Source organism: Larus michahellis, chromosome 12, assembly GCF_964199755.1.
Source record: "Larus michahellis chromosome 12, bLarMic1.1, whole genome shotgun sequence".
Classification (NCBI taxonomy): Eukaryota; Metazoa; Chordata; class Aves; order Charadriiformes; family Laridae; genus Larus; species Larus michahellis.
Window position 1 is genome coordinate 15,138,688 of NC_133907.1, and position 23,126 is coordinate 15,161,813.

The following is a 23,126-nucleotide window of genomic DNA, read 5'->3' on the forward strand; positions in this document are numbered from 1 at the left end:
AGGGTGGTGAGCCCCTGGCCCAGGTTGCCCAGAGAAGCTGTGGCTGCCCCATCCCTGGAGGGGTTCAAGGCCAGGTTGGACGGGGCTGGAGCAGCCTGGTCTGGTGGGAGGTGTCCCTGCCCAGGGCAGGGGGATGGAACTAGAGGATCTTTAAGGTCCCTTCCAACCCAAACCATTCGATGATTCTATGATTCTAGGATACTGAATGCTCATTTGTCTCTTTTCCACCCCTCCAGTCGTTTACTCTCCCAGCACAGGGCCTTTTTGACAGTGTCACTGCTTTCTCAAACAATAAAGAAACGCAGCCAGATGGCCTTTGGAAAACAAATATGACATTCGAGACAGTATCACTGTCTTTATGGCTGCAGCAGGCACCCATCAGCTTGAATATACAAACAAGGAAGATCTGAGATGGCTTCAGGGACAGGATTACAGGTTCTAAGCTGCGCTGGACACTCTCAGGCTCAAACATTCCTGTTTGAAGAAAGGGACCTGCGTGATAAATACTGTCCCCATATTTTATCACAGAATTATTGCCTGTTTGGGCTCAATAGCCGCTGGGCGCTCTGCCTCCCACCTGGTGAACAGGTCTCATCCCTGCCTTCATTCCTCCTCGCTGGATGAGATCCCATCCTCCTCCCGCCGGGCACTCCTGCCTCTCCGGGCAGTGCTGACCTGCCTTCGTGCACTCACCTTGTGCCAGGACAAACACCGACCGGACACCGGGACTGACCTTGGGAAACTCCACCAAGCTCCAGACCTCCCCTCCTGGCACCATCTGCCCCACTCTCCTTTCACTCAGCTCTCACCCATGTTAATGATGCTTGTACTAAACTTTCCATTTTGCCTTGTTTTGAAAACCAGTTTCCAGTGTAGGAAGCAGGCAGGTTACTCTGCCGTGACCTGCCCTGTGAGATAAACCCTTTATCTCATTTCCCACTCATTTTTATGACAGTAATTACTCTTTCTTCACCATTTTTAGACCTACACACACCTGTGAGATGAGAGATTTCCAAGTAGCGTTCCCTCTTGCTCTTGTGTTCATAGTTCTTTGATCAGATCCATTAATCCTTGCCACCAGATTTGCAGAGGAAATGGGAAGACCGAGCTGGTGTGGGACCTGGGAGGGGAGAGCAAAGGGGTGAGGAAGAGGCAGGAGCACAAGGCTGAAGGAGCTGAGCTGCGGGGAGCAAAACGGGTGTACATCTTTGCCCAGGAGAGCTTGTTCCAGCCCAGGGCCATGGTCACCAGCTGAGACGTCCCCCACTTGGGAGCCCTCCGGCTCAGCATCCTGCTCCCTCCTTTTAACGCGGGTCTGCAGAGATGAGAACAACCTTCAGCTGCTCTCAGCCACCTCACCAGCTCCAGGGACAGAGCCCGGGAGAGATGCCTGAGCACCTCAGACCTGCTGGTGACCCACCTCACACCATAACCCACTGTACAGGGCCTCCCTTGAGGTGGGGGCTGACACAAACCCACACTTTGAAAGAATCATAGAATCATCGAATGGTTTGGGTTAGAAGGGACCTTGAAGATAATCCAGTTCCAACACCCTGCCCTGGGCAGGGACACCTCCCACCACACCAGGTTGCTCAAAGCCCCGTCCAACCTGGCCTTGAACCCCTCCAGGGATGGGGCAGCCACAGCTTCTCTGGGCAACCTGGGCCAGGGGCTCACCACCCTCAGAGGAGAGAATTTCTTCCTAATCTCTAATCTAAATCTCCCCTCTTTCAGTTTAAAACCAGAGCAAGGTTGCAAAGCCCTGCTCCCAGAGACTGAGCCTTCAACCTGCAGCCACCTTTGTCACCTTAGTGGACAGGCTTTATTCAGAGGGGACTCAAGGCCATGCAATGAAGGAGATTTCCTTTGGCAAGAACATTGCAGGAGCCGGAGTAGAAGCTGGAAGTAGCACAGTGAGTGAAAGAGGATCAAACCCAAAAGGGTGCTTCGCATCAGTGCTCGGGTATGGGTGAGGATGTGGCAGGACAGCAACCAGAACTGAAAAAAAAACATCTTCAGAGCACGGGTCACTCAGAATAAGCAGAACAGACACCAAGTGCCTGCTCCTACGGCAAACACCGTTCCACCGTGCACCAAACAGAAGCACAGCATGGGAAAACATAGTCCATGACTTGATCGTCTGTCTGATAGGCAATTAAATGTGTTAAAGATGATGGGAGCATTTCTTGACTTGTGGAGTGCACGTATGAATATTTTAAGGGGTTTTGTGTTTTACTGGACATAGACACATAACGTTTACAGTGGCTGTGTATTTATAGTCCTAAAAATGCTGTTTGCAAAACTGTGGATGCTCAGTCAGGTGCGATATATGTATATATATTTAGACATACATATCTACCTCTCTAGGATGCGTGTGTCCGCATACTGCACTGGGCTAAGAAGTCTTCTTTTTCTTGTCTGAAAACCATCATGTTTAAATGATAAAAAGAAAACGGTTCCAAATAGAGTCCATGTGCTCGTAGAGCTTCCTCTCTAAAACAAAGCCTATTTCAAGGACATATAGAAACATCAGCTGAGTGAACAGGTGTTGCTCGGTTGGACACAGGACATAAATCCATACTCATAAAGGCTGGGTGAGTTTTTTTCTCTTAGAGCAAACAAACCCTGCTCTGTGTACCAATGTACCAACAGAGAAAAAATTGCAACGGAGCCCTTCATTTGGTGGCTGTTGATGTTTCCCAACCTCTACCCCAGCTCCAGAGAGCAGGGGACAAGCTCAGCTCACTGTCTGGGGGCTGTGGGTGTGGAAGGGGTGCTCCATGCAGGGCAGCATGTGTCTCAGGGTGAGCATCCTGCTTGCAGACCATCAGGATCCGGAGCTCATACTCCCTACAGGAACATGCCCGTGCCCCAGGTCTCACCCACAACCCTGGTATCACTCATCTCAGATCTCCTGAGAAAGAGCCCGGAGAGCCCAATCCCTGCTCACACCTCTCCGTCTCTGTAGAAGACACTTGCTGGAGGAGCGGCAGAATGGCCACATTTAAAAACATGAGCTTGCTTCTGCAGGGAAGTCACATATAACTGTAGAAATGTCCACAAAGCTGCTGTCCTGACTTCCTACATCTTTCATTGGCATTGAGGTCTGCAAGATCAACCCCTGTATGTACTCCATCCTGGTACTCCGCAGGTATTATGAGTGTTATTTAGCACAATCCTCTCCTCTTTGGGGTTTCCCTCTGCAGCTGTTTCAAATTTAGAAACAAAGCAGCAATACAGACCCTGTAATGGAGCTGCTCCGTGCCCACCACGGCTTTACCTTGGGCAACAGCAAAGCTGCTGAACAGAAAGGAAGGTGAAAATACATAAGCTCCTCCGTTGAAGCTTTCCCCAGCACATCTCAGTGCTCTGCTTTGTGGTCCCAGCCCTCCTCCCCATTCTGAGCAGTGACACTTCACACCAGAGCACGTCCCCCCGAGGTCGTGGTGCTCAGAAGAGATGGGGCATGGAGCAAGGCAGCAACGGCCCCACACCATCAGCACAGCAGTTCTCATCTCCTCCTCCACGCTCAGTCCCAAGGAAGGCTCCAGTGTGGGTGAGCCCTGGGGAGATGCCAGGCTGTGGCTTGTGGAGCTGCTCCCATCACGTTGGTGAAGCCTCTGATGGAGTCCAGCCGGCCGCTCTCCTAGGGGCTTTGGAGGCCAACTAAATTAAAACAAAGCCCTTATCAGCACCCCCACAGCAGCCCTTTCCGCTTCACCAGCGTAAATCTGGCCACAGCAAGGCTGTAGATGACACTGAAGCGAAGTGGTGGTAAACACAGGCCAGAGCCAAGCTGCAGCCAGCACGGCAGGAGATAAGAGCTGTGCGGGGGATGCAGGCTCTGGCCAACAGGCTGGTCCAGGGAAGCGCTGATGCCTCATGAGGGAAGGAAGCAAAGCCACAAAGTTAAAATGAGGATGATGGGACTAGACATATGCTCGTCATTTTAGCGCAAATTTGGATCTGCTCCATCACAGGACGCCTGGGCCCAAGAGATGCCTGTTCCTGGCCAGCAAACTCAAACTGAGCCTGTGGCTCCCTGAGCATCTAGAGCTAACCACCACCAAGCTGTGGTGTGCTGCAGCTCACCCATAGCTGGGCTTTCACCGGCCTGCTGGCCAGCAACCACCAGCCCAGAACTCGCGGAGTTCAAACCCAGTCTGTTGGGAGCATGGTCCTACTGGGATACAGCAGCCCTGACCTGAGTGCCCTTTTTCCCCAAGAGCTGAGTAGGAATCACACCTCTTACTGCCTTGATTGTAGAGGCAGCGACTTGAAGGGATGGATAGTGCCTTAAGGCAGCCAGTTTGGATCTCCTGCTCCATCCCAAGAGCTCTCCTTCACTGGTGATGAGCTCTGCCAAGGCTGAGCCAAGAGATGGCAGGGCATCAAGAGCCACACTGGTACCAGCATGACTTGCGAACTGGTGGTGAGGACATCTACCTAGGACAGGAGGCTGGGTCCTGGCCTTGCTTCCAGGACCACATGTATATTTTATTGCTGGGAACGAAAAACATGCCTATAACCCAATTTGCAGACACATGCTCTTCTTCCTACAGCTACTTTCAAGTCTTTCGGGAAATCCCTGACCCAGCTGGCCTACTTGCACTTTCCCTAGAGAACACCTATCATGGCAAATCCCTCCAAGATGGGAGCAAGCTTGTGCTTAGTTTTCAGCGTGAGGCTGCAGCTTCAGCAAACTCGGGGCAGGACTCTCAGGCTCTCACTGAAGATCTCATGACCACAAACTCCAGCATTTCTGGGCTCTGAATTATTGGAGGTAAATAGAGTCCAGCCAGCCGCTGGGCCTCTTACCTATTGGAGGTAAATGACACTCGAGTGTTGGACTTTATCAGAGTCAAAACACTCCTGTCTCAGCTCTGATGTGGATATTTGATGTAACTTATAGAATCATACAACGGTTAGATTTGGACGGACCTTAAAGACCATCTTGTTCCACCCCCCTGCCCTGGGCAGGGACACCTCCCACCAGACCAGGCTGCTCCAAGCCCCGTCCAACCTGGCCTTGAACCCCTCTCCAGGGATGGGGCAGCCACAGCTTCTCTGGGCAACCTGGGCCAGGGGCTCACCACCCTCACAGCACAGAATTTCTTCCTGATATCTAACCTAAATCTCCCCTCTTCCAGTTTAAAACCATCCCCCCTCATCCCATGGCTCCCCTCCCTGATCCAGAGTCCCTCCCCATCTCTCCTGGAGCCCCTTTAGGGACTGGAAGGGGCTCTAAGGTCTCCCTGGAGCCTTCTCTTCTCCAGGCTGAACCCCCCCAGCTCTCCCAGCCTGTCCTCACAGCAGAGGGGCTCCAGCCCTCCCAGCATCTTTGTGGCCTCCTCTGGCCCTGCTCCAACAGGTCCGTGTCCTTCTGCTGTTGGTGGCCCCGGAGCTGGAGGCAGCGCTGCAGGGGGGTCTCCCCAGAGCGGAGCAGAGGGGCAGAATCCCCCCCGCCTCGCCCCGCTGCTGGGGATGCAGCCCGGGATGCTGGGGGCTCTCTGGGCACGTTGCCGGCTCGCCACTGCACCCACAGACAAAGCACCTCCTCAGAGCACACGGGCGCTCCCGCCCCGCTGACCGGCCGTAGTCCGGGCCTCCCGCCGCCTTGCCGGGGCGGGCCGGGTAGGCCGCGCCCCCGGTCGCGTCACGGAGAAGGGCCGGGCCGGGCCGGCGGGGCCGCGGCGGGGAGCGGGAGGAGGCGCCGAGGAGCCGGGCGATGGTGGGGATCCCGGGCGGCTGCCAGTGTAAGAGCCGCAGCGCGGGGGGCGGACGGGGCGGACGGGGGGGAGGCGCCGGCCCGCTCGGCGCCGCTCGGCCGGGGGCGAAGGGCCTGGCGGGGCCGAGGCGGCGGCGGGGCCGCCTGGGCCTGGCCGGGCCTCGGGCTGGATGGGGCCGGGGGTAGCGCTTAGCCCCCCGCGGGCCTGCGGGGAGGGTGCTGCGCCCTGCACGGCTCTTCCCGCTGCACGCGTTTATGTGTAAAAATGTCTACTATAGGGGCTTGGTTGGCGTGTGTTTCTCTGCGTGCGGTTCATCGCCCTCAGAGTGTCGGGCGGCGGGGCCAGGGGCAGCCTCGGGGACCACCCCCCGCAAAACCAGCCCAGCAGTAGCAGCCCCCGGGCTGGCCGGAGGGGTTTGTGTTTAATTTCCAGGCTGAATGGTTGTTTCTTCCAGCGGCAGGGCCACTGCCCGCAGCCCCCCGGGCTGCCCTGGACTGCAGCAGGCCGGTGGGTCCAGCAGTGGCCAGAGCCATAAGGTGGGCTCAACAACTGGCCATGCATGTGTGTACATGAAACCCATCTCTTGCAGCATCCTCTGCGACTTGGGGTTGGGAAGGTGAATAAGCAGAGCTGCGTTTTCATCCGTTTCTCAAAACAGGCAGTTTGTTTCCAGAAGAGTTGTGCTTTCTCCAAAAGCGAATAGGACGGTGGGAGAGCAGGGAAACTGCTGCCCAGAAGCCGGGTAGATGGTTGGCCTGTGCTTCTTACCATATTGTGCCCACAGCATTTGTTTATCCACAATTGGGAATGGACTGTGAGCCATCCTGGGGTGAGGAGCGAGGTGCCGGATAGATCCGTGATGTCCAATGTCCATGGGTTTCCAGGCTGAGAGCCTGGATGGGCCATTTACATATGGGCTGGATCACAGCGTCGAGGCGACTCTGTTCATAAGTCATAGTTCAGCGAAGGGAGAAAAGCAGTTAAAAGCACATCCCAAAGCTCAGAGGAAATGAGGGAATTTTAAAACGAGGTGTGGTTGCTCATAGGGAAGCAATGTAAAGACAGATGCTGACGCTAATGCAGAAAGTGCGGTGGGAGGAGGGCACAGCAGCGAGGAAGCTGTGTTAACGTCCGTGTGGGTTTGCAGAACCCTGGTACCTGATTAATGGCCTCCTACCCTTGCTGCCAGGGAGGGCTCTTCATTTTGTCAGCCATGAAGAAAAGGCCCCACAGAAGGAGCTTGGGTGAGATCATCTGCTTTAACCTCGCTGTCCAAGAGTCACCACTCTGTGCCTGATATTCTTTCTCCAAGCTTCCTTTGCAGTCGCAGTGGAGGAACAGGCGCTTCCAAGGGCAATTCATCTCACCAGTCTTGGACACCTTTCTCTGGATGAGATGAACTACATGCTGGAGGTGCCTGGGCTTTTTCATTGACTTGCAAGGGGAGTCCAGGATAGCTGGCTCAGGCATTGGCAACGAGGAGTTAGATGAAACAAATCCCACCCAGTGTGTCTGCTCATGGTGCAGCTTGGTGGTGTACGCAGAGACTGGTCAGATTCCCTGTTTCTCTTGGACTGAGCACTGGGGGGAAAGACAGTGAAATCCCACTTAAGAATAACTGGAGCTAAGGAGATGGCAATCTTGCATCTAAAGCCGTAGCTTCAGGGTGGATATGTGAAACCAGCTCCCATCGCAGCTGTGGCACTCTCTGCAACCTTGGGCAAGTTGTTTGAATGCTTTTCTGGATTGTGGGTGGAAGGTGGAATGTGTATAAATGTATATGTAGCTGCTCAGTTTTGCATCATTAAACCATGTCTGAGAGCAGGGCTTTTCATCTGGGTACCATTGACAGAACCGGGTCAGGAAGTGATTGCCCTGACCTTATGCTAGCAGGTACAGCAAGGCCGTAGCCCTAGGCAAGAGAAGGTGACAAGCACCTGGGATGCTTCGGATGACTCAGCGGCAGATAAAGCATCATTTCTTATGCAGCTTTAATATGCCTGTGGCTCAGCATCCATTGGTGAAGTGCTAATGATAACCCTGGTGAGCCATACAGCTGTTTTATAGGGATAAGCACATAAATATGTGTTACAGCCTTCGGCAGCTTTATAGACAGAGCAGGTAACAAAGTTAGTGCCAGTTATTGAACAGGCTGAATGCTGATGCAAGACATCACTTCATTCTTGGGCCTAGCATCTGCCCAAGAACACTGTTGGATTTTATCTTTGGCCTTGAGAAAGTGAATAATCAGCTGTAGACTCATAATTTTTATAAGCACAAATTATATGCATTGCCTTGGTTATCAGCCCAGTGATTTCTGCTGCATTATAAATACTGGCAGCGTCAGGAGGTTGCTTGATTTCTTTGGGTATATATTATAGAGAAGTTGTGGTAGTGCAACCCCTCCCTCTCTCCCAGGCCACTCGGTGCTTCGCGTGATTTCCCCCACCAGGGCCATGTAGCCACCTGGGCCATAGAAAAACCTAACATAAGACAGGAAAGAATGCGGAGAGCAACGCACCAGAACATTAGGGCAACCCCCCTTAACGCACCTGGCTTCTGCATCCCCTATCACTTGGAAACGGTGTCGGTCATTGATCACCCCCTGCCAGTACCTGGATTGTGGCCCAAAGGCAGGGGGTGATACCAGAACTTCAAGATCTGGCAAATTCTGGGCCTGTGCAACTGGTGGAACGCACCAGAATATCCCATTGTCCGAGTTGGGCTGGAGTGGAAAAGTACCTGATGAAGGTCAGTTATCTCAGACCCTACAAGGAGTGACCCGAGCGAGACGCTTGGAGCTCTCCTGGATCACAGCGGGCTGTGACCAACATCTCCCCTGAGTTGGGACTCCGCTCAGGCTGACAGCTCGAGGGTTAAAGGGCCAGGGTGAGTCAACCCTCTCCAAGCTCAATTATTGCCATTTGAGGAATACCAATGCATTGGGAGTATTTAAACACCGGAAGAGGGAGATTTTAACTGTAGGCTAGCCTCTTCCATCCACCTCTCTATGTATGTGTTTCTAATATACACATTAGCTTTTAGGAGTATGGGTGTTTATATATTTTTCTGGATCCAAATATTTTCTGTCTGTTTCTCCGTGTGCGTGGGAGGAGTTGAAAGGGGCACCCATCGGCTCACTGGAGTCACCCGCTGCACAGGGACCTTGGTCCAAGCAGTTACAGACTCAGGTGGGGTGTGGGTGACTCCTTGAGTGGTGTGTGTTTATGTGTTTTGTGTTTATACACACACATACTGATTTAGGATACATTATAGTAAGTTAGCGTGAATCTTGTCGTTGTCAAATCTGTAAATAATTCAACATTTAATTATTTTGCTAAATCACCTTGTAAATCCTTTAATTGGTTAATGACTAAGTGCTGCTAAAATTCAACCTCTTGATCTACCTCAAACCATTAGTAAATTTTGATTGCTGCTAAATCGTAACTGTGTCAAATACTTTCATCTGTGACAGTGGTTCAGTGCTCAGTGTGAAACTAATGACCCAAAAAGAAAGGAGAAATTTGGGACTGCTTTGAAACTTTGGACTGTTCCGTTTTAGTTTAAGGCACATACTGGCTCTCCTGAACATGCCTTTCTTACATGGATATTTCCAATGAGCAGAAATTAAAACGGATCTTTCAGGGACTTAGTCTTGATTTTCATATGTCGAAAAACTGAAAGCTTAAGGTGTTACTCTTCCCTTGCACCAGTGTTTGGGAGAGTGAAGTAAACTGACATTTTAAAGCGCTCAGGCGATTCACCTGGAGCTTTTCCAGACTGAAAACCACCCTCCTGAAGACACTTGTCCAGCCAGTGTCTGTGTCAGAAAACTTCTCCTGTGTCCCTGTCACCTTCCTGTCCCTCCCTGCCGTGGACCACGTGTGTGCAGACCTGTGTTTGATTCATTGTGAAGGTGTCATTTTTGGCTGTATTTGTGCACTCCAGGTTAATCGACCCTGACCTTAGAGCTCAGCTAAAGTGTTCTTTACTCCGTCTCATGCGCTTCTAGAGAGAGAAGCACTAACTTCTACAGGTGGTAACTTACCTGGCAATTGGACTTGAAGGTCAAAATCTGCACATATGTTTTCTTTGAAGACGTGTTTTGCAGTCTTGGTAGAATTTAAAGGATCAGACTATTCAGGCAGGGATTTTCTCCATTGCAGATTTATGTTGGTATTTAAGATAGTAGTTGATAATAGTCCTCAACCTTGGGCTGCAAGGATATTTGGAGAAGATAAATGGCATGCTGTTGTCTTGACTTTGGGTCTATAGGTGACACTTTGAAGTTTTTTGAAATATTACAGAATTCTCTCATTATGGGTATGGTTTTGAATGGGAACTGTAGCATTAGTCATTTTTTTCTGTGGAATACTTAGTGAATGCTTGCAGAATTACTGCTGCTTTTCTCCGAGTGGACTCGATAGACACACCAGTTTGTTAGCATCAATGCCAGCTTCTCCCTTAACTAAATACCTCAGTATTTTGTAATCCTCATGGTCTCTTGGGAGTTGGTCTGTCACTTCCTAATAGCGCACCTAGTTGCTGTAGCAGCAAGTTCCTCCAAATATATCACCTGGGACGTTCCCACCTGGCTTTTGTATGCATTTTATCTCGCCCTTTCTGACAGGAGGAGGAGGAGAAGAAGGTATAAAATCCTAAAGGAAACAAAACAGGGAGGCTGTCGGTGGTTGGTGTGCATGGGAGTAGGCTGCTCTGGGCAGGGACTGGCGAGGGATGGTGGGGTCGAGCAGTCGCTGGCACTGGTGGAATGGGGCTGGTGGTGGGCAGCGCTGGTGAGCCAATCCAGGGACCCCCCCTGACGCTGGCCCGGCTAGATAAGACTCTTCGGACACCTCCTCCGGAGCGCTGAGCACACAAATGCTTAGCTAATAACTCATTGCATCCCAGCTCTCTTTTGTGTCTGTTAGCCAACAAATATTGGCTTCATACTTCTAAGTCGTCGTGTGTCCTGCCTGCGGAGTCTCTTTGCATCTGGCTGGAGGTGCTCGAAGAAATGGAGATGGAAGAGGGGCTGTCGTGGTAACATCTGTACAGTCACGCGTTGTCCTGGGTGGGCAGAGCTCCAGGACACTTGGGGTTGTTGGCCTGGAGCACAGTCAGCTTTCTTCTCTTTCGTGAGCGTGGTGGAAGGCAACATTTTGTGGTTATGTTCTTGGGAGCAAACAATTCACTGGGTCTTGGTTAGGCAGAAACTTAATTTATCGCTTTTTTTAAAGGACCGGGATATCTCAGCCTGAGGCACTTCCAGGTGCAGATGAGATGAATTTGCTTATCTTAGGTGATGGCAGGTAATTGCATGTGCAGAGGAGGTACTGTAGTCAGGATGTTAAAACACAAAGAAGTCAAATGGCTCCCATATTCCTCCCCCTGCCCCCCCCCGCCCCTGCTGTGCAAGCTCTTTTGCATTAACACACCCCGTCTAGCAGATCTGCAGGCAGGAGTCTTCCCTCCTCCTCCTCCCTGATTAGCTTTGGTGGGAGCCAAGAAGCCACTGATGAATTGTGACTGTAAAGTGCTGAACTTTGAGGGGAGATGAAAAAAAAAAAACCTTCGAAACATTTGTCGCCCTGGCAGGGGTGTACGTGGGTCGGTAACGGGGTTTATCTTCTGACATCATGAGGATCTCTGACATTTCTAGCTTAGAAACAATAACTTGCCTTATCCGTCGTCATGTTTTTCTAATTAAAGACAAAGCTTGGTAAATATTTTTTAAATGATTGAATTTCCCAAGTATGGAAAACACATGTCGGGAGTCAGGCTGGCTGCGTCCGATGCGCCTTTTCCCATAGCGTCCCTTGGAGCACGCGAGTGCAAATACAGATTTAGAGCTGTGGGTGACAGGTTTATCTGGGATGATTGGCAAGGATTTATAAACCGGGAGGGGATTTACTTCGCTCTCCCTCCCTCCTCTTCCCCCCTCTCTCCCCCCCTCCCCGACCCCCGTCTCAGAAATAGGAAATTGGGATCACATTAAACCCTAATTGGTTTGGCTCCAGCGCTAGTTCGCTGGCTGCCAAATAGTTAATTTATTGCGTGAGAGTTTGGCCATGTGTTGAGAGGCAAATTTGCTTGAAGCGAGGGATCTTTGTAAACTGTACATCCATTCCCGTGCCAGGTCCTGTTTCCAGCGGCACCGGAGTGGGACGCGGGAGGTGCTTTCCATACCCATCCCGGCAGGAGGGCGAGGGGGTATCCTGCCGTTCTGCTGCCTCACTCCCCAGCCCAAACGGTCTCAGGAATAGTTGCCTCCAAGAGCTTAAAGTGGTTTTAGCTGGACTTGGCGATCGACGCTTGGAAACTGCCAGCTAGATAAGACGTGGGAGGCTCTCAAGAGAATAAATGCATCTGTTTGGGAGATAACAGCAGGCCTGGGCTGTCACCGCGGAGCAGGGCCAGGTGGGGAGTCCCCGGGGGTGGCAAGATGGCTTTTCCTGGATGATGTGAGGAGGGGCAAGCAGGAAGCAGGCGTAGCTGGCTGGCTTCCCGTGGCCCCGCAGGAGTCCTCCTTGTTCCTGCCCTTCTCCATGGGGCCACTTGGGCCGGTGGCTGTCGGGCATCCCAGATTTGTTGTCGCTTGCCGTTGGATCCCAGGCATACAGTGTTTGGCTCCCGTGAAGGTGTCTGGAGGTTGGGCTCCAGCAGAAGAGCTTGCATGGGCTTGGAGGACAAACAGCCCTTATTTAGGCTATCACGGACACCGCATTCACCAGCACTTGAAAGGGAGTTATTTAGACTAAAGAGGATGCTGCAGCCTGAGTTAAAGTCTCTCACTGCTAGCACAGCTCTGGTTTTGGAGTATGATTTGAAAGAAGCTGTGTAAGGAATAAATCCACGGCTGTGGCATTTTCTTTCATTTCTCGCTGAGTTAAATAACAAACTTTGTGTCAGGGAGCTGCTTCCAGCTCTGAGGCAACAGAATTATTACCGCCGCGCTCAGCAGCGCCCTTTCTGTGTCAGCTGCTATTTCCATTGTGAACTTGATACCTGAAGGCTCAATATTGTGACCCTTTAATTTTCAGCTACTAAAAAGTACCATGCGAGTTGGCTAAAAGGGAAGAGCTCAGAGGGGAATTTGAAATAGTTATGCTGTGGGAGCAGTGTGTTTCTTTGGGTATTTCTTAAGTGCTGAGTATTTAGGAGAAATTGATAGGTAGTAGCAATGCGCTCTTAGCAATACTTTCCCTTCTGTAGCTCTCGCTTCCTGGGACGTAATAAAATCTATTATGTTCTATTTATGATCTAAGGCCCAATATAGTAATAGTTTTATTGGGATAATTGTGGCTGTTCTGCTGATAATCAGAATACTGAACACTTCCAGGCGTACTGCAGGCTGTGTATTTAGGCTTGGCATGGCCAAATGTTAGCCATTTTTTCCGAGGAGTCAGGAGATGTTGGTCCAAAAAAAAAAAAAAGCCTGTATCAAATCAAGCATCTTTTTAGGAAGGCAGCTCCTTCGTAGAATGCGTTGGGGCCATGCTGCCCTGGGTTTGCCAGCCGTAGGAGGGAGGTGCTAGCAGGGTTAGGCAGATTAAAGGGAGACAGATTGGACAAGTATTGGAAGCAAACAGCGATGGTTTGGTTTGGAGAGCATCTTTTCATCCCGAGGTCTGAAGGCGGGTTAAACATTCATCAGGGAACCACTCCCCGCTTTTGCATCTCCTGCTTAGTTTGAAATGCAGCCATTTCTGGGATGAGCTCCTGTAATTACTTTAAAGTACATCGTACTTCCACCACTTTTGGCAGGAAGGAAGGAGGAATACTGTGCTCCGTCGCCAGACAAAATAGAAATCAACAATTGGGATTTTTCTCAAAGAGCGGATCTATCTTCTCTGCCATTAAATCCGAGTTGGATGGAAGCCTTGTGCCCATTTTGCTTTCGCAATGTGAGCGTGGCGTTCTGCAGCACACAGCCCGTGTTCACGCGAAGGCTTAAAGCAGCGAATTCTAGCCAGAAATTCTTTCTAGCGCTTTGCTTTCCTTCTGCTGTTTGCTTCCCTCTTCACACTACAGATGCTGATGGATCACCTTCCCATGGTGAGTAACGATACAAGCTGTACTTTACGTTGTGCTGAGAAACTCTGTCATCTTCAGGAACGTTCTTTCAGAGTTGCATTCCCACTCCTAAACTGAAAAACCTTCAAGCCTAGCTTGAGATATTAGTATTAGTCTAAACACCTACCTCCTGTTTGAGCCTGGGCATGTCCTTGAGTGTGTATCAAGTGCTTGTGCCGCAGTTGGGTGCATGTACAAGCTGACGCATCCAGGTTTCAGGCTTTCTGTGCATTCCCCATTCCCTTCTCCTTCCCCTTCATAGATGGAACTTGTATTAACCTCAATATCCTCATCACGGAGCCATCTACTTCCCAGGACTGATATTTTTTGCCAAGAGATCTGCTTAGAGATGGAGAGAAAAGGCAGCAATCTTGAGGATGGTTTCCAGAAAACAAATACGGCAAATTTGCAGCAACCACAAAGCAAACTAGTTTAGCACATCTGGAAGAGCATCCCCCGGGACCTTCGCGGGGCTGAAATGGTTCAGGGATGTGGAATGGAGAAGCACAGAGGCAGGAACAGATCCTTAACCTCGTCTCTGCTGTCATCTGTTCATCCATTTCGCCAGCCAAGCCACCCCTCACCTATGAAGTTGTACACAGAAAGGAGAGGCGAGAATTTAGACATGTGGGCAGTGGCTTGTTCATAGAGCTTGTAAATCTGACTATGGGGTGTAAGGGCAAATCAGCATCATACAAAATTGAATTTTTGGGGGATTGCCTGCATCCATTTACTACTGTTCATTAACTCCTTTGCAGCAAAATCCCAGACTCCAGATTACTGCCCTTGATCCACCTGAGTCTCCACGTTTCAGAATACACTGGTTGGTGCCTTTTATTCCCCCAGGGGATGATTTTTTCTGTGAAAGTGTGGTCTGCCCTCTGTATCTAGGTATGCTGAGCACCTAGAAGTTAAATTGATGGGATCGTCTTAGGAAGAATCTTGGGCAGCAGCAGATATCCCTCAGTTGGAAAGCTTATGGATGAGGACCTTGCAAAGGGATCGGCGGAGGGGACCTGCACCCGCGTTGATTTTAGCATTGCCATCCCTCCTGTCCATATCTAACAGTGCCTGGCGCTCGTCTTCCTTTTTCTTCTTAAATATGTTTGTCTCATTGAACAAAGCTTTTTTTTTTCCTCCGCCTGTGTAGTATTGATTTTAGCAAGAGGAAAAATAAAACCTCTTTGTGCACGTGAATGGGTAAACAACTATCAGAGCACACAAACTGTCGGGCAGGTAATTTTTAGATGTCTCCTGATTTGCCTGCTACCAATTTTATTTAAACGTTAAGTCTTAAGTCACTCTAGCTACTGTGTTCATCAGGTTTTATTTCCCATTGAATAATTACAGCAGTTTCGCTCGAGCCCTGTATCTCTAATTCAGAAAGCGAAGTTTGATATAAAGTTATATTTTTATGGTAAAATATGCTCGCAAAAATAACATTTGTAGACTCAGTCACTACTTCTGAACATTGTTTACTACACCTCCTTGATCCTCTGTCAGTGCTGATGGTTTTTCTGATGGTGTATGGACAGTTCAGGATCGGAGAAACAGGGGAGATTTAGATGAGCTATCAGGAAGAAATTCTTTGCTGTGAGGGTGGTGAGCCCCTGGCCTGGGTTGCCCGGAGAAGCTGTGGCTGCCCCATCCCTGGAGGGGTTCAAGGCCAGGTTGGATGGGGCTTTGAGCAACCTGGTGTGGTGGGAGGTGTCCTTGCCAAGGGCAGGGGGGTGGAACTAGATGGTCTTTAAGGTCCCTTCCAACCCAAACCATTCTGTGATTCTGTCTGGAGAACCGGGATCTCCCTGGCCTTCAGACCAGGAGGACCAGCAATGGCTGTAGAAATCCTGCATAAAGGAGTGGAAGAAGCTGATCTGAATCTCCCCTCTTCCAGTTTGAAGCCATTACCCCTCATCCTGTTGCTGGTCAAGAGTCCCTCCCTGGCTTTCCTATAGCTGTCTTTGAAAAGCAAAAAACCCCACATGGCACCAGAAGTGGTGGCATGGGTGGGCTTGTTTGGGTGACCGTGTTGCCTTCTTTCTGCTGACTCTGCTTCTCCAACATGGGGTGAGCCTGTGGATCAGCAGGAACAACCGAGGTGAGGATGAGTCCATGGACAGATCTGCCTGTGTACATGCCGCACGCCAGGAATTTAAATGTGTCACCAACAGCACTGTCCAAATGGCTGCGCTTCTCCCCGCGGCGGCTCCGTGAATGGAGATGTACCTCTATGCACCTGTTTTATAACACAGAAGCAAAATATTCGGGGCATCCAAATAGTTTATACACCGACAAACAAATTCTGGCAGCGGGAGCGTGAGTTTCCATCTCATTAAGCTGTTGGCAAAGCTCTGGTAATTCCAGTCACTGATACAGCGCAGGAATTATCCCTCGACACAACTGGTGGTGTCAGGTCAGAGCATCACTGTTTTTTCTCAGCAGTCGCATGTTTATACTTGAGGGTAAAAGAAAGTGTTGAAATGGCAATTCATTGGGTTCTTCTCTGGTGCCGGGGCAAGGTCTCACGAGGTCAGAAAACAAGGATTTTTGTACGATGAGCATAAAATGGATTTCTACACCTAAGTTATAATGAGGAATTGTTTTCAAGTGTAATGTTTTTTGAAACGCAAAACGTGACGCTGACTCTTCAGTTTTGCAGAGGCTTGAAGGTTCAGCTTGGAGCTCACCAGCTCAGCTGCAGCCCAGCTTGGCTTTGATGAGGTTCTTGCCATCTCACAGCTGTTTGTCGGTCTGTATGAAGTCAGCTGGTGGGTTTGGTCCACTTTCTCGGGGCCAGGACAGCTACCATGGTCGGTCCCGTTTTTGGCGTGCAGGAGGTGTGCTGTGAGTTGGAGAGATGGCGTTGGGTGAACTGGAGATTGTGGTGTCTGCTGGCTCCTCTGGCAGGCAGAGGATGAGGCGTTTTGTGGAAGGGGTGGCACGCAGATGTCAATGGGCATGGGAAATTTGCCTCCAGCGCTGGTACAGATTTTACGGTGTCTTGCAAACAAGAAAGAGCAGTCTGCTCTCCCTGCCTCGTGTTACATTACACAGCTTGAGCCAGGCGCGTACAAAATTCATTTTAGAGGTCCGTCGTCCAGTTCCAGAGAGTAAGGAATGTTTCAGTAGGGCTTTTATAAAATTTAGATGCGTTATCAAAGGTCCTATTGTTTCCTCATTAAAGCAGGATTATCCCTCTGGGATTAGCTGTTCTGCATGGGTCAGGAAGACAGCCACACTCCATTTTCCTAGGAAACTTCTCCTGCCTGCAGAGATGCACTGTGAAGCGGCCGAGGCAAGGGGGAAGCTCAGTACCCGGGAGACACAGGGATGCAGGTGTTTGGAAACAGGACCCAAGAGGAGCTTTTACACGAATGTTGGTTTGATTGGACTTGACTCCTGAACACATGGAAGAATTTTAGTGGGCCGCACCTCCAGCACTTCTTACCATTAAAATATCCCATCTCCCAGGCTCCTCCTGGCATTTCACCGCCTCTGTCGTTGGTGCGAACCTTAAGGGGTGAGTTTGCAGCGCTTCCATGTGCCAAAACAAGCAGGCAGGAAAACCTTTTAATTTGCACAAGGATCTTCTGTGCTCAATACAAGTTGACCCCACAGGCTTTCTTGGACTGATTCCTTTTAGTTTAGCTTGGCAAGGTCTAATTTTTGCCCTCAAATTATCTCCTTTCTTCCAAAAGTTTATTACATCTCATGGATTTTTTTCTCCGTATGACTACGATTCTGAATTAGGTTCATGTCATCTAAAAATCACTGCTAAGTAACAGATAGCATCTTTTACTGATGCTGTAGTGTCCAGACGTTTGGAGCCTATTGGGAAGTGGTTTTGTTTGGGTTTCTTTTAAGTGCACTGTCTGTCTCTACAGTTTGTAGTCGCAGAGTTGCATATTCTTGTGTTCCTAATATAAATATTGTCATCATTGAACAAGGACTTGCAGGAAAATGGTGAAAAGAAATGCTGAAGCAGCAGCGCTAATCAGGTAGATGTATTACACTGCTGGTTAGTTGTGAGAAGTCTCCAGGAAGAAGAGTGAACTCTTGAACTAGAAGCCTGCTTAGGCTGCAGTATTCATGTGAAGAGAGGTATTGTTTGAAATGGCTGCTGTAAAAAGCCCTCAGAAAAAGGGTTTAGTACTTCTCTTGCTCTGCTGATAGTGACATTCCCTAGACGATGTGTATTTGTCATCTGTTAAGGACACAGTTAATACTGCCCCAGCTGGGCCGAGTCCCACCAGCAGCCCTGGTTGGGTTGGTGCAACCCAAAGCTGTTGTGCAAGGGTTGCAACTGGTTGGAAGTGTACGATTGTTGGGGCATCCCATAGTGAGCTACAACCACAAGTAGGACCGGTGATGTATCTGTCACTCATCTCTTCCCCCCTGCTTCAGGCTTTGCTTGGTGGCAGGCAAGTGGAGAGCTGACCATGGCCACTAACCGTATGTAAATGAGCCATGCTGAACTCAAAACTCAGCGTGCAGCATTTCAGGTTACGTGGGCTCAAAGCAGCCAGGTTATTAACCATGAACGCAGCATTTATAATCCAAATACTGATACGGCCTTAAGTAGGGCAGGAGCCGCTGTAACTCTAATCTCCCCCTGCAATGCAGGCCAGGTGTTTGCCTTTAACTGCAGCTGCTCCATCTGCAGAACCAGGTGGAGACATTCAGGACCTTCAGCAAAACACAGCTGGGAAAAGTTAAGAGCAGCCCCAGAAGGTGCTGGTTCACCTGGGCAGAGCGTACCCCGAAGCAGCGTTGCTGGTGATAAACACGGCTTCACCTCGGCGATGGCTCTGGGTAGGATTAGTGAAATGAAGAGGAAGTAAATGTATGCTTGGGCTGGTTTATTATTTTTTTTTCTCAGAAGCAATACAGCCAAATCAAATCGGCTATCTCCAGAATGCTGCCTTTTAACTGCCTGTGCCATCAAATCCAACCCCACTTTGGAGAAGCTTTGCTGATGAACGTCTATTTTTCATCTCCTACTCCAGGTTTTTATTATTTTTTTTAAAATTAAGATGTTTCTTTCTTACTCTTTCCCCTGAGATCTTAATTATTTTTTTCTATAACTCATGGTGTAGAAAATCAACACTTCGACAGCTGTTAAGTTTCAAGTTTAGTAAATCGGAGTTTAGGACTGAAGGTAATTTTCGGCCTCTTCCTCTTTCCCCCATATGCATGTTAATTAACTTCAACATACAGACATTTCACTTCTTCTAGCTCTTAGCTGCTGTCTGAACACGTACGTCCGGTGTGTGGGGTGGAAGACTTCTGACTTCTTTGATGTGATGCTCCCTTCAGTCAATTGAAAAAAATCTTCTCTTTGAACCTTCTTGAGTGCTTTTTGGCGTATTAGTTCCCAGGTTTGTGGGAGCAGGCAGAGGCAGGGGGTGCTGGTGTGCATGAAGCAGAGCAGGGCGCTGTGTGCTCACCCGTCTTGTTCTGTGGCTGCAGGGAGTTTGCCAAGAGTGCAGGGTGCGGATCCCCCTCTTCCCTCCGTAGAAATGACAAGGGATCCGATGGCTCCTGTCCTTTTGTGTAGGGACGGTGTCGCTGGGATGTGAAACACTTGGGTACAAGGCAGGCAATTCCTCAGTAATGGTGTGTTTCCTCCGGAGCGCTTAGGATGGAAAAATAAGCTTTGGGAACTTTGTGTGACTCTCTCCTCCCCGTCTCTCTGACTCCACTGGGAATTTTGTCGTGAGTGCCGCTGGCTTGATGCGCAAAGAGCTCGAATACCCAGGGGATGAGTGGAGATGTGCACCTCTGGGTGAGCATCTGGCTCACCCTAAATCTGTGCTGGGGGCAGCCGTGGCTGAAAGCGTTGGGTACAGACATGGTGGGGTTGGAGGAAGCTGATGCCTCTAGCAGTTATGGGCCTCCCCTTTGCCTGGGCTGGTCTCGAGCTTTTGCATGTTAAATCTTGAAAGTTTTTAAGTGTGGGTGGGTTGTGTGCTTTGTCAGCCTGGTTTTCTTCAGCTGTTTCTCTTGGGAGAAGCTAGCTCTATTTTTTTTTTTTTTTTGAGACTTGATATTCTGTACCTTTTGTGTTTTGTTGAATGAGGTTGTTTCAGAAGAATCTTCTGATTGACTCATTCTCCTGTTGGAAAATGTCCATTTGTCAAGACAGAAACTTTCCCTGGGCCCAATGCTCAGGAGATCAGAAACCACCCTAGGAGCTCTGTAATTGTATTTACTAAACTGTACAACATGGCCTAAATAAATATTTACTGATTTGAATGTGGTGCTTTGGCATCCTGGTAGAGCGCTGGCTGCTTGACCTTTGGCTGTCCTGATGTCTCCTTGTTTTGTGTAATTTTTGAAAGAGGGTTGGGTTTTTTGTTTGGTTTTGGGTTTTTTTAACAACCATATGGAAGGGGAAGATTTTTAAGTCCAGCTTTCACAGGATGGGGCGGTTTCTGCCCGCGCCTCCTGCTTGCTGAAGGTGGTTCCACCATCACACAAACCTCTCTGGTGGCTGTGGAGAGGAGGGAGCTTGATCTGGGGTTGAGCTTGGAGGGGCGGGTGGATCCTGGTGGATCTCGGTGGGCCCTGGTGGATCCAGCAGCACCACCAGACACCGGTATGGTCCCATGAGTGCGCTTGTTGGGAGGGAAAGGGCCATCCCGGTGTGACCGTGGGCTCAGCTTGGTTGCTGACCCTTGGAGGAACACTGTAATGGGAATGACAAGGGATCTGGACCAGAGGAGAAAAATTCATGTTAGTGCCTGAATATAGTTTTTCACCCTCTTAAAATTCTTCTGTTTCTTTGAAGTATGAATCCCAGATGCTGAAAAAGTATTTTTCCAGCCATGGCTATGCTGTCTTGCTGTGTATTTTCCACCAAATTGCTGAATTATTGTTTTCCTTCTGGCCCTCAATTTTTTTCCTAGCTTTATCTTTTTGTCTGGATGTTTTACATGGCTAAAACTCGTTCCTGTCTAGCATACCAATCTGAGAACTCCCACGTGAGACAGGGTCCCCACCGAGCTATCGCATAGGACAGGAATGCTGGCTTTTTTTTCCTGGAAACTTGTAAACATGAACTTCCTGTTGACGCGAGCTGTAAATCTGCAAATAGGCTCTGCTTCCGACAGAAGATTAAGGTAATAAAATTTCAGGTCCTTGTTCACTGTGCCTGGTCCTCCTCAAGCCCCGTCCAAGCACCCCAGAGGCAGTGGAAGTACAGAGGCGCAGGAGGCAACCTGCTGGTTGCTCTGCACCTCTGGGAATTAGTCTTTCCTGTTATTTTTTTCCCCTTTTCTGTACCCAAATATAGGTACAATCCTAATAGAAGTCAGTTGGGGAATCTCAAAACCCTAATGACTCTAAAATGATGCTTCATCACTTGTTTTCTCCTTTCGTTTCTCCCTGCCTCTGAGCTGATCCCCACCACTGAACTGCTCTTCAGTTTTGGGGAGTTAACATCCAAAACAGGCTGTTTTGGATAATAAAGTGGCCACGTTCTGACAGCTATTAGGAGACTTTGCATGTTACCACCCATGTCACTTAATCTTGCTGTTATTTCTGCCTCCAAGAGGAGATCTGGTGGGACACATAACCCATACTAGTTGTTGGGTTTTCCCCTTGGCCTTCTGTGTTTCGTGCAGCGGCAGCTCATGAGCCCCGTCCCACATGGGGCTGGGCGCTCTTCTGCCTTGTAACACCAATGCAACGTGAAGCTGTGGCTACCAGCTTTACCTTCCTTCTCCCAGTGCCACGACAAGCGTGCCCACAGCTCCCTGGGAGAAGGGGAAGCAACACATGGAGAAGAACCACCTGGTTCCCCATAGAATCATCTATGGGGAGGGGACCTTTCAGGTCATTGAGTCCAACCATCAGCCTACCACTGACAAAACCACCACTTAACCATGTCGCTAAGCGCGATGTCTACCTGTCTTTTAAATACCTCCTGGGTATTTAATGTACCTCCATGCCATGTGTTTTTTAGAGGCAGATCCTTGCTTTATTTCTGTGTAGGTAGCAGAAGCTGGTAGCAGACACCTGGGCAAGTGTCTGAGCTTGGCAGATGCCATGAGCTTGTAATGGTTGGGCGTGACCACGGTGATCTTCAGGATCAACTGTTGGGGATTCTGGGGCTTCTCCGTGCTGCCGGAGAAGGGATGGAGACAAGTGAAGGGATGGAGGCAAGCAAAGTGCTGGGAGATTGTGGAAGCAGAGAGTGGAGAAGGGAAGCAGAGAGTGGAGAAGGGAAGCAGAAATAAGGCGAAAAAAGAGATTAAAAGCATGGCAGTGAAAAGGGAAAAAGGATGTAGAATGAAAGGGGGAGTGGTTACAGGACATGGAAACGCGGAGCAACAGGCAGGGTAAAAGGAAGATCTGGATGGAGGCTGAACTCTCTTAATAAGCATCCCATTAATTAATACTTTCTCATGCAGGGTGTGGATGAAATCCAGCCCTGCTCAGCCTGACCTCCGCGCTCTCCCCGCTCGCCACCGCGCGAGTTCCTCCTTGGCTCCCCGCCCTCAGCGAAACCGCAACCTTTCCCACTTCTCCGGCCAGAATGAAAGGCACATGGCAGCGGTGTAAGAGGAGCCTCTCGCAGTCGGCTGCGCTTGGGTGGGCGTGCTGGTTCTTTCGTAAACTAATAGCTCCCAGCAGTGCTACTAAATCAGACTTGGTGGAGCCGGGAGCGGAGAGTTGGAATGCCAGGCCAGGCGCAAAGGGCTGCGTTGGGTTATTTCAGTTTTTTGGTTTTCTTTTTTTTTTTTTTTTCTTTCCCCAAACCCACCGCCTGCGAGGTCCAAAGGGCTGACTGACAGCAGGAGAGGGAGCTGGCAAGGATGGGCTTTGCAAAGAAAAATGAATAAAAAATAAAAATAAACCCCAAAAAAGTAAACACATCCCCCCCCCCCCCCCCCGAAACCTGTTTAAATCATAATTTTTGTTGTTTGGCAAGGTAGAACGAGAGGGAGCCTTGTTCAGTGCTAAACCTGCAAAGCAAAACAAACTGGGATGCTACTGGAAAGCCCTGCTTGAAGTCCTAAACTGGTGGTTTTACTGGGTAAAATGAACATAACTGAGGATTATTTTTTTTTTTTTACGTGTCTTAAAGGGATGCTGAGGTTTGGGTGAGAAATTTAGATTATTTTTCTTTTAAATCAAGGTTATCAGGTTAGTGACAACTAATTAAGGAGAAAATGCGCCTCCTTTGGTGGCTGTCCCATTTCAGGTCGTGGCTGGCAATGGGATGGGGAGGTGCCACCTCCTCTGAAGGGCCAGGCAAGGACCAGAGCACCGACAGCACCGTCCCAGGGACTGGGGGGGAGGGAAGCTCAGGATGAA

At 49.7% G+C, this 23,126-nt stretch overlaps 1 protein-coding gene across 5 annotated transcripts in view; it reads left to right on the forward strand.

The window, feature by feature from the left end:
- The first annotated feature begins 5,628 nt into the window (after positions 1-5,628).
- CBFA2T2 (CBFA2/RUNX1 partner transcriptional co-repressor 2) overlaps positions 5,629-23,126 on the forward strand; it is a 66,585-nt gene continuing 49,087 nt past the window's right edge. For 2 of the 5 annotated variants that reach the window (XM_074605026.1, XM_074605027.1), the window contains exon 1: positions 5,629-5,756. In XM_074605026.1, the coding sequence (XP_074461127.1) occupies positions 5,729-5,756 (28 nt within the window). In that variant the 5' untranslated portion in view covers positions 5,629-5,728. Of the gene's footprint in view, positions 5,757-18,619; positions 18,812-23,126 lie in introns of those variants that run through there. The other 3 variants (XM_074605024.1, XM_074605025.1, XM_074605029.1) reach the window with 2 other exon arrangements.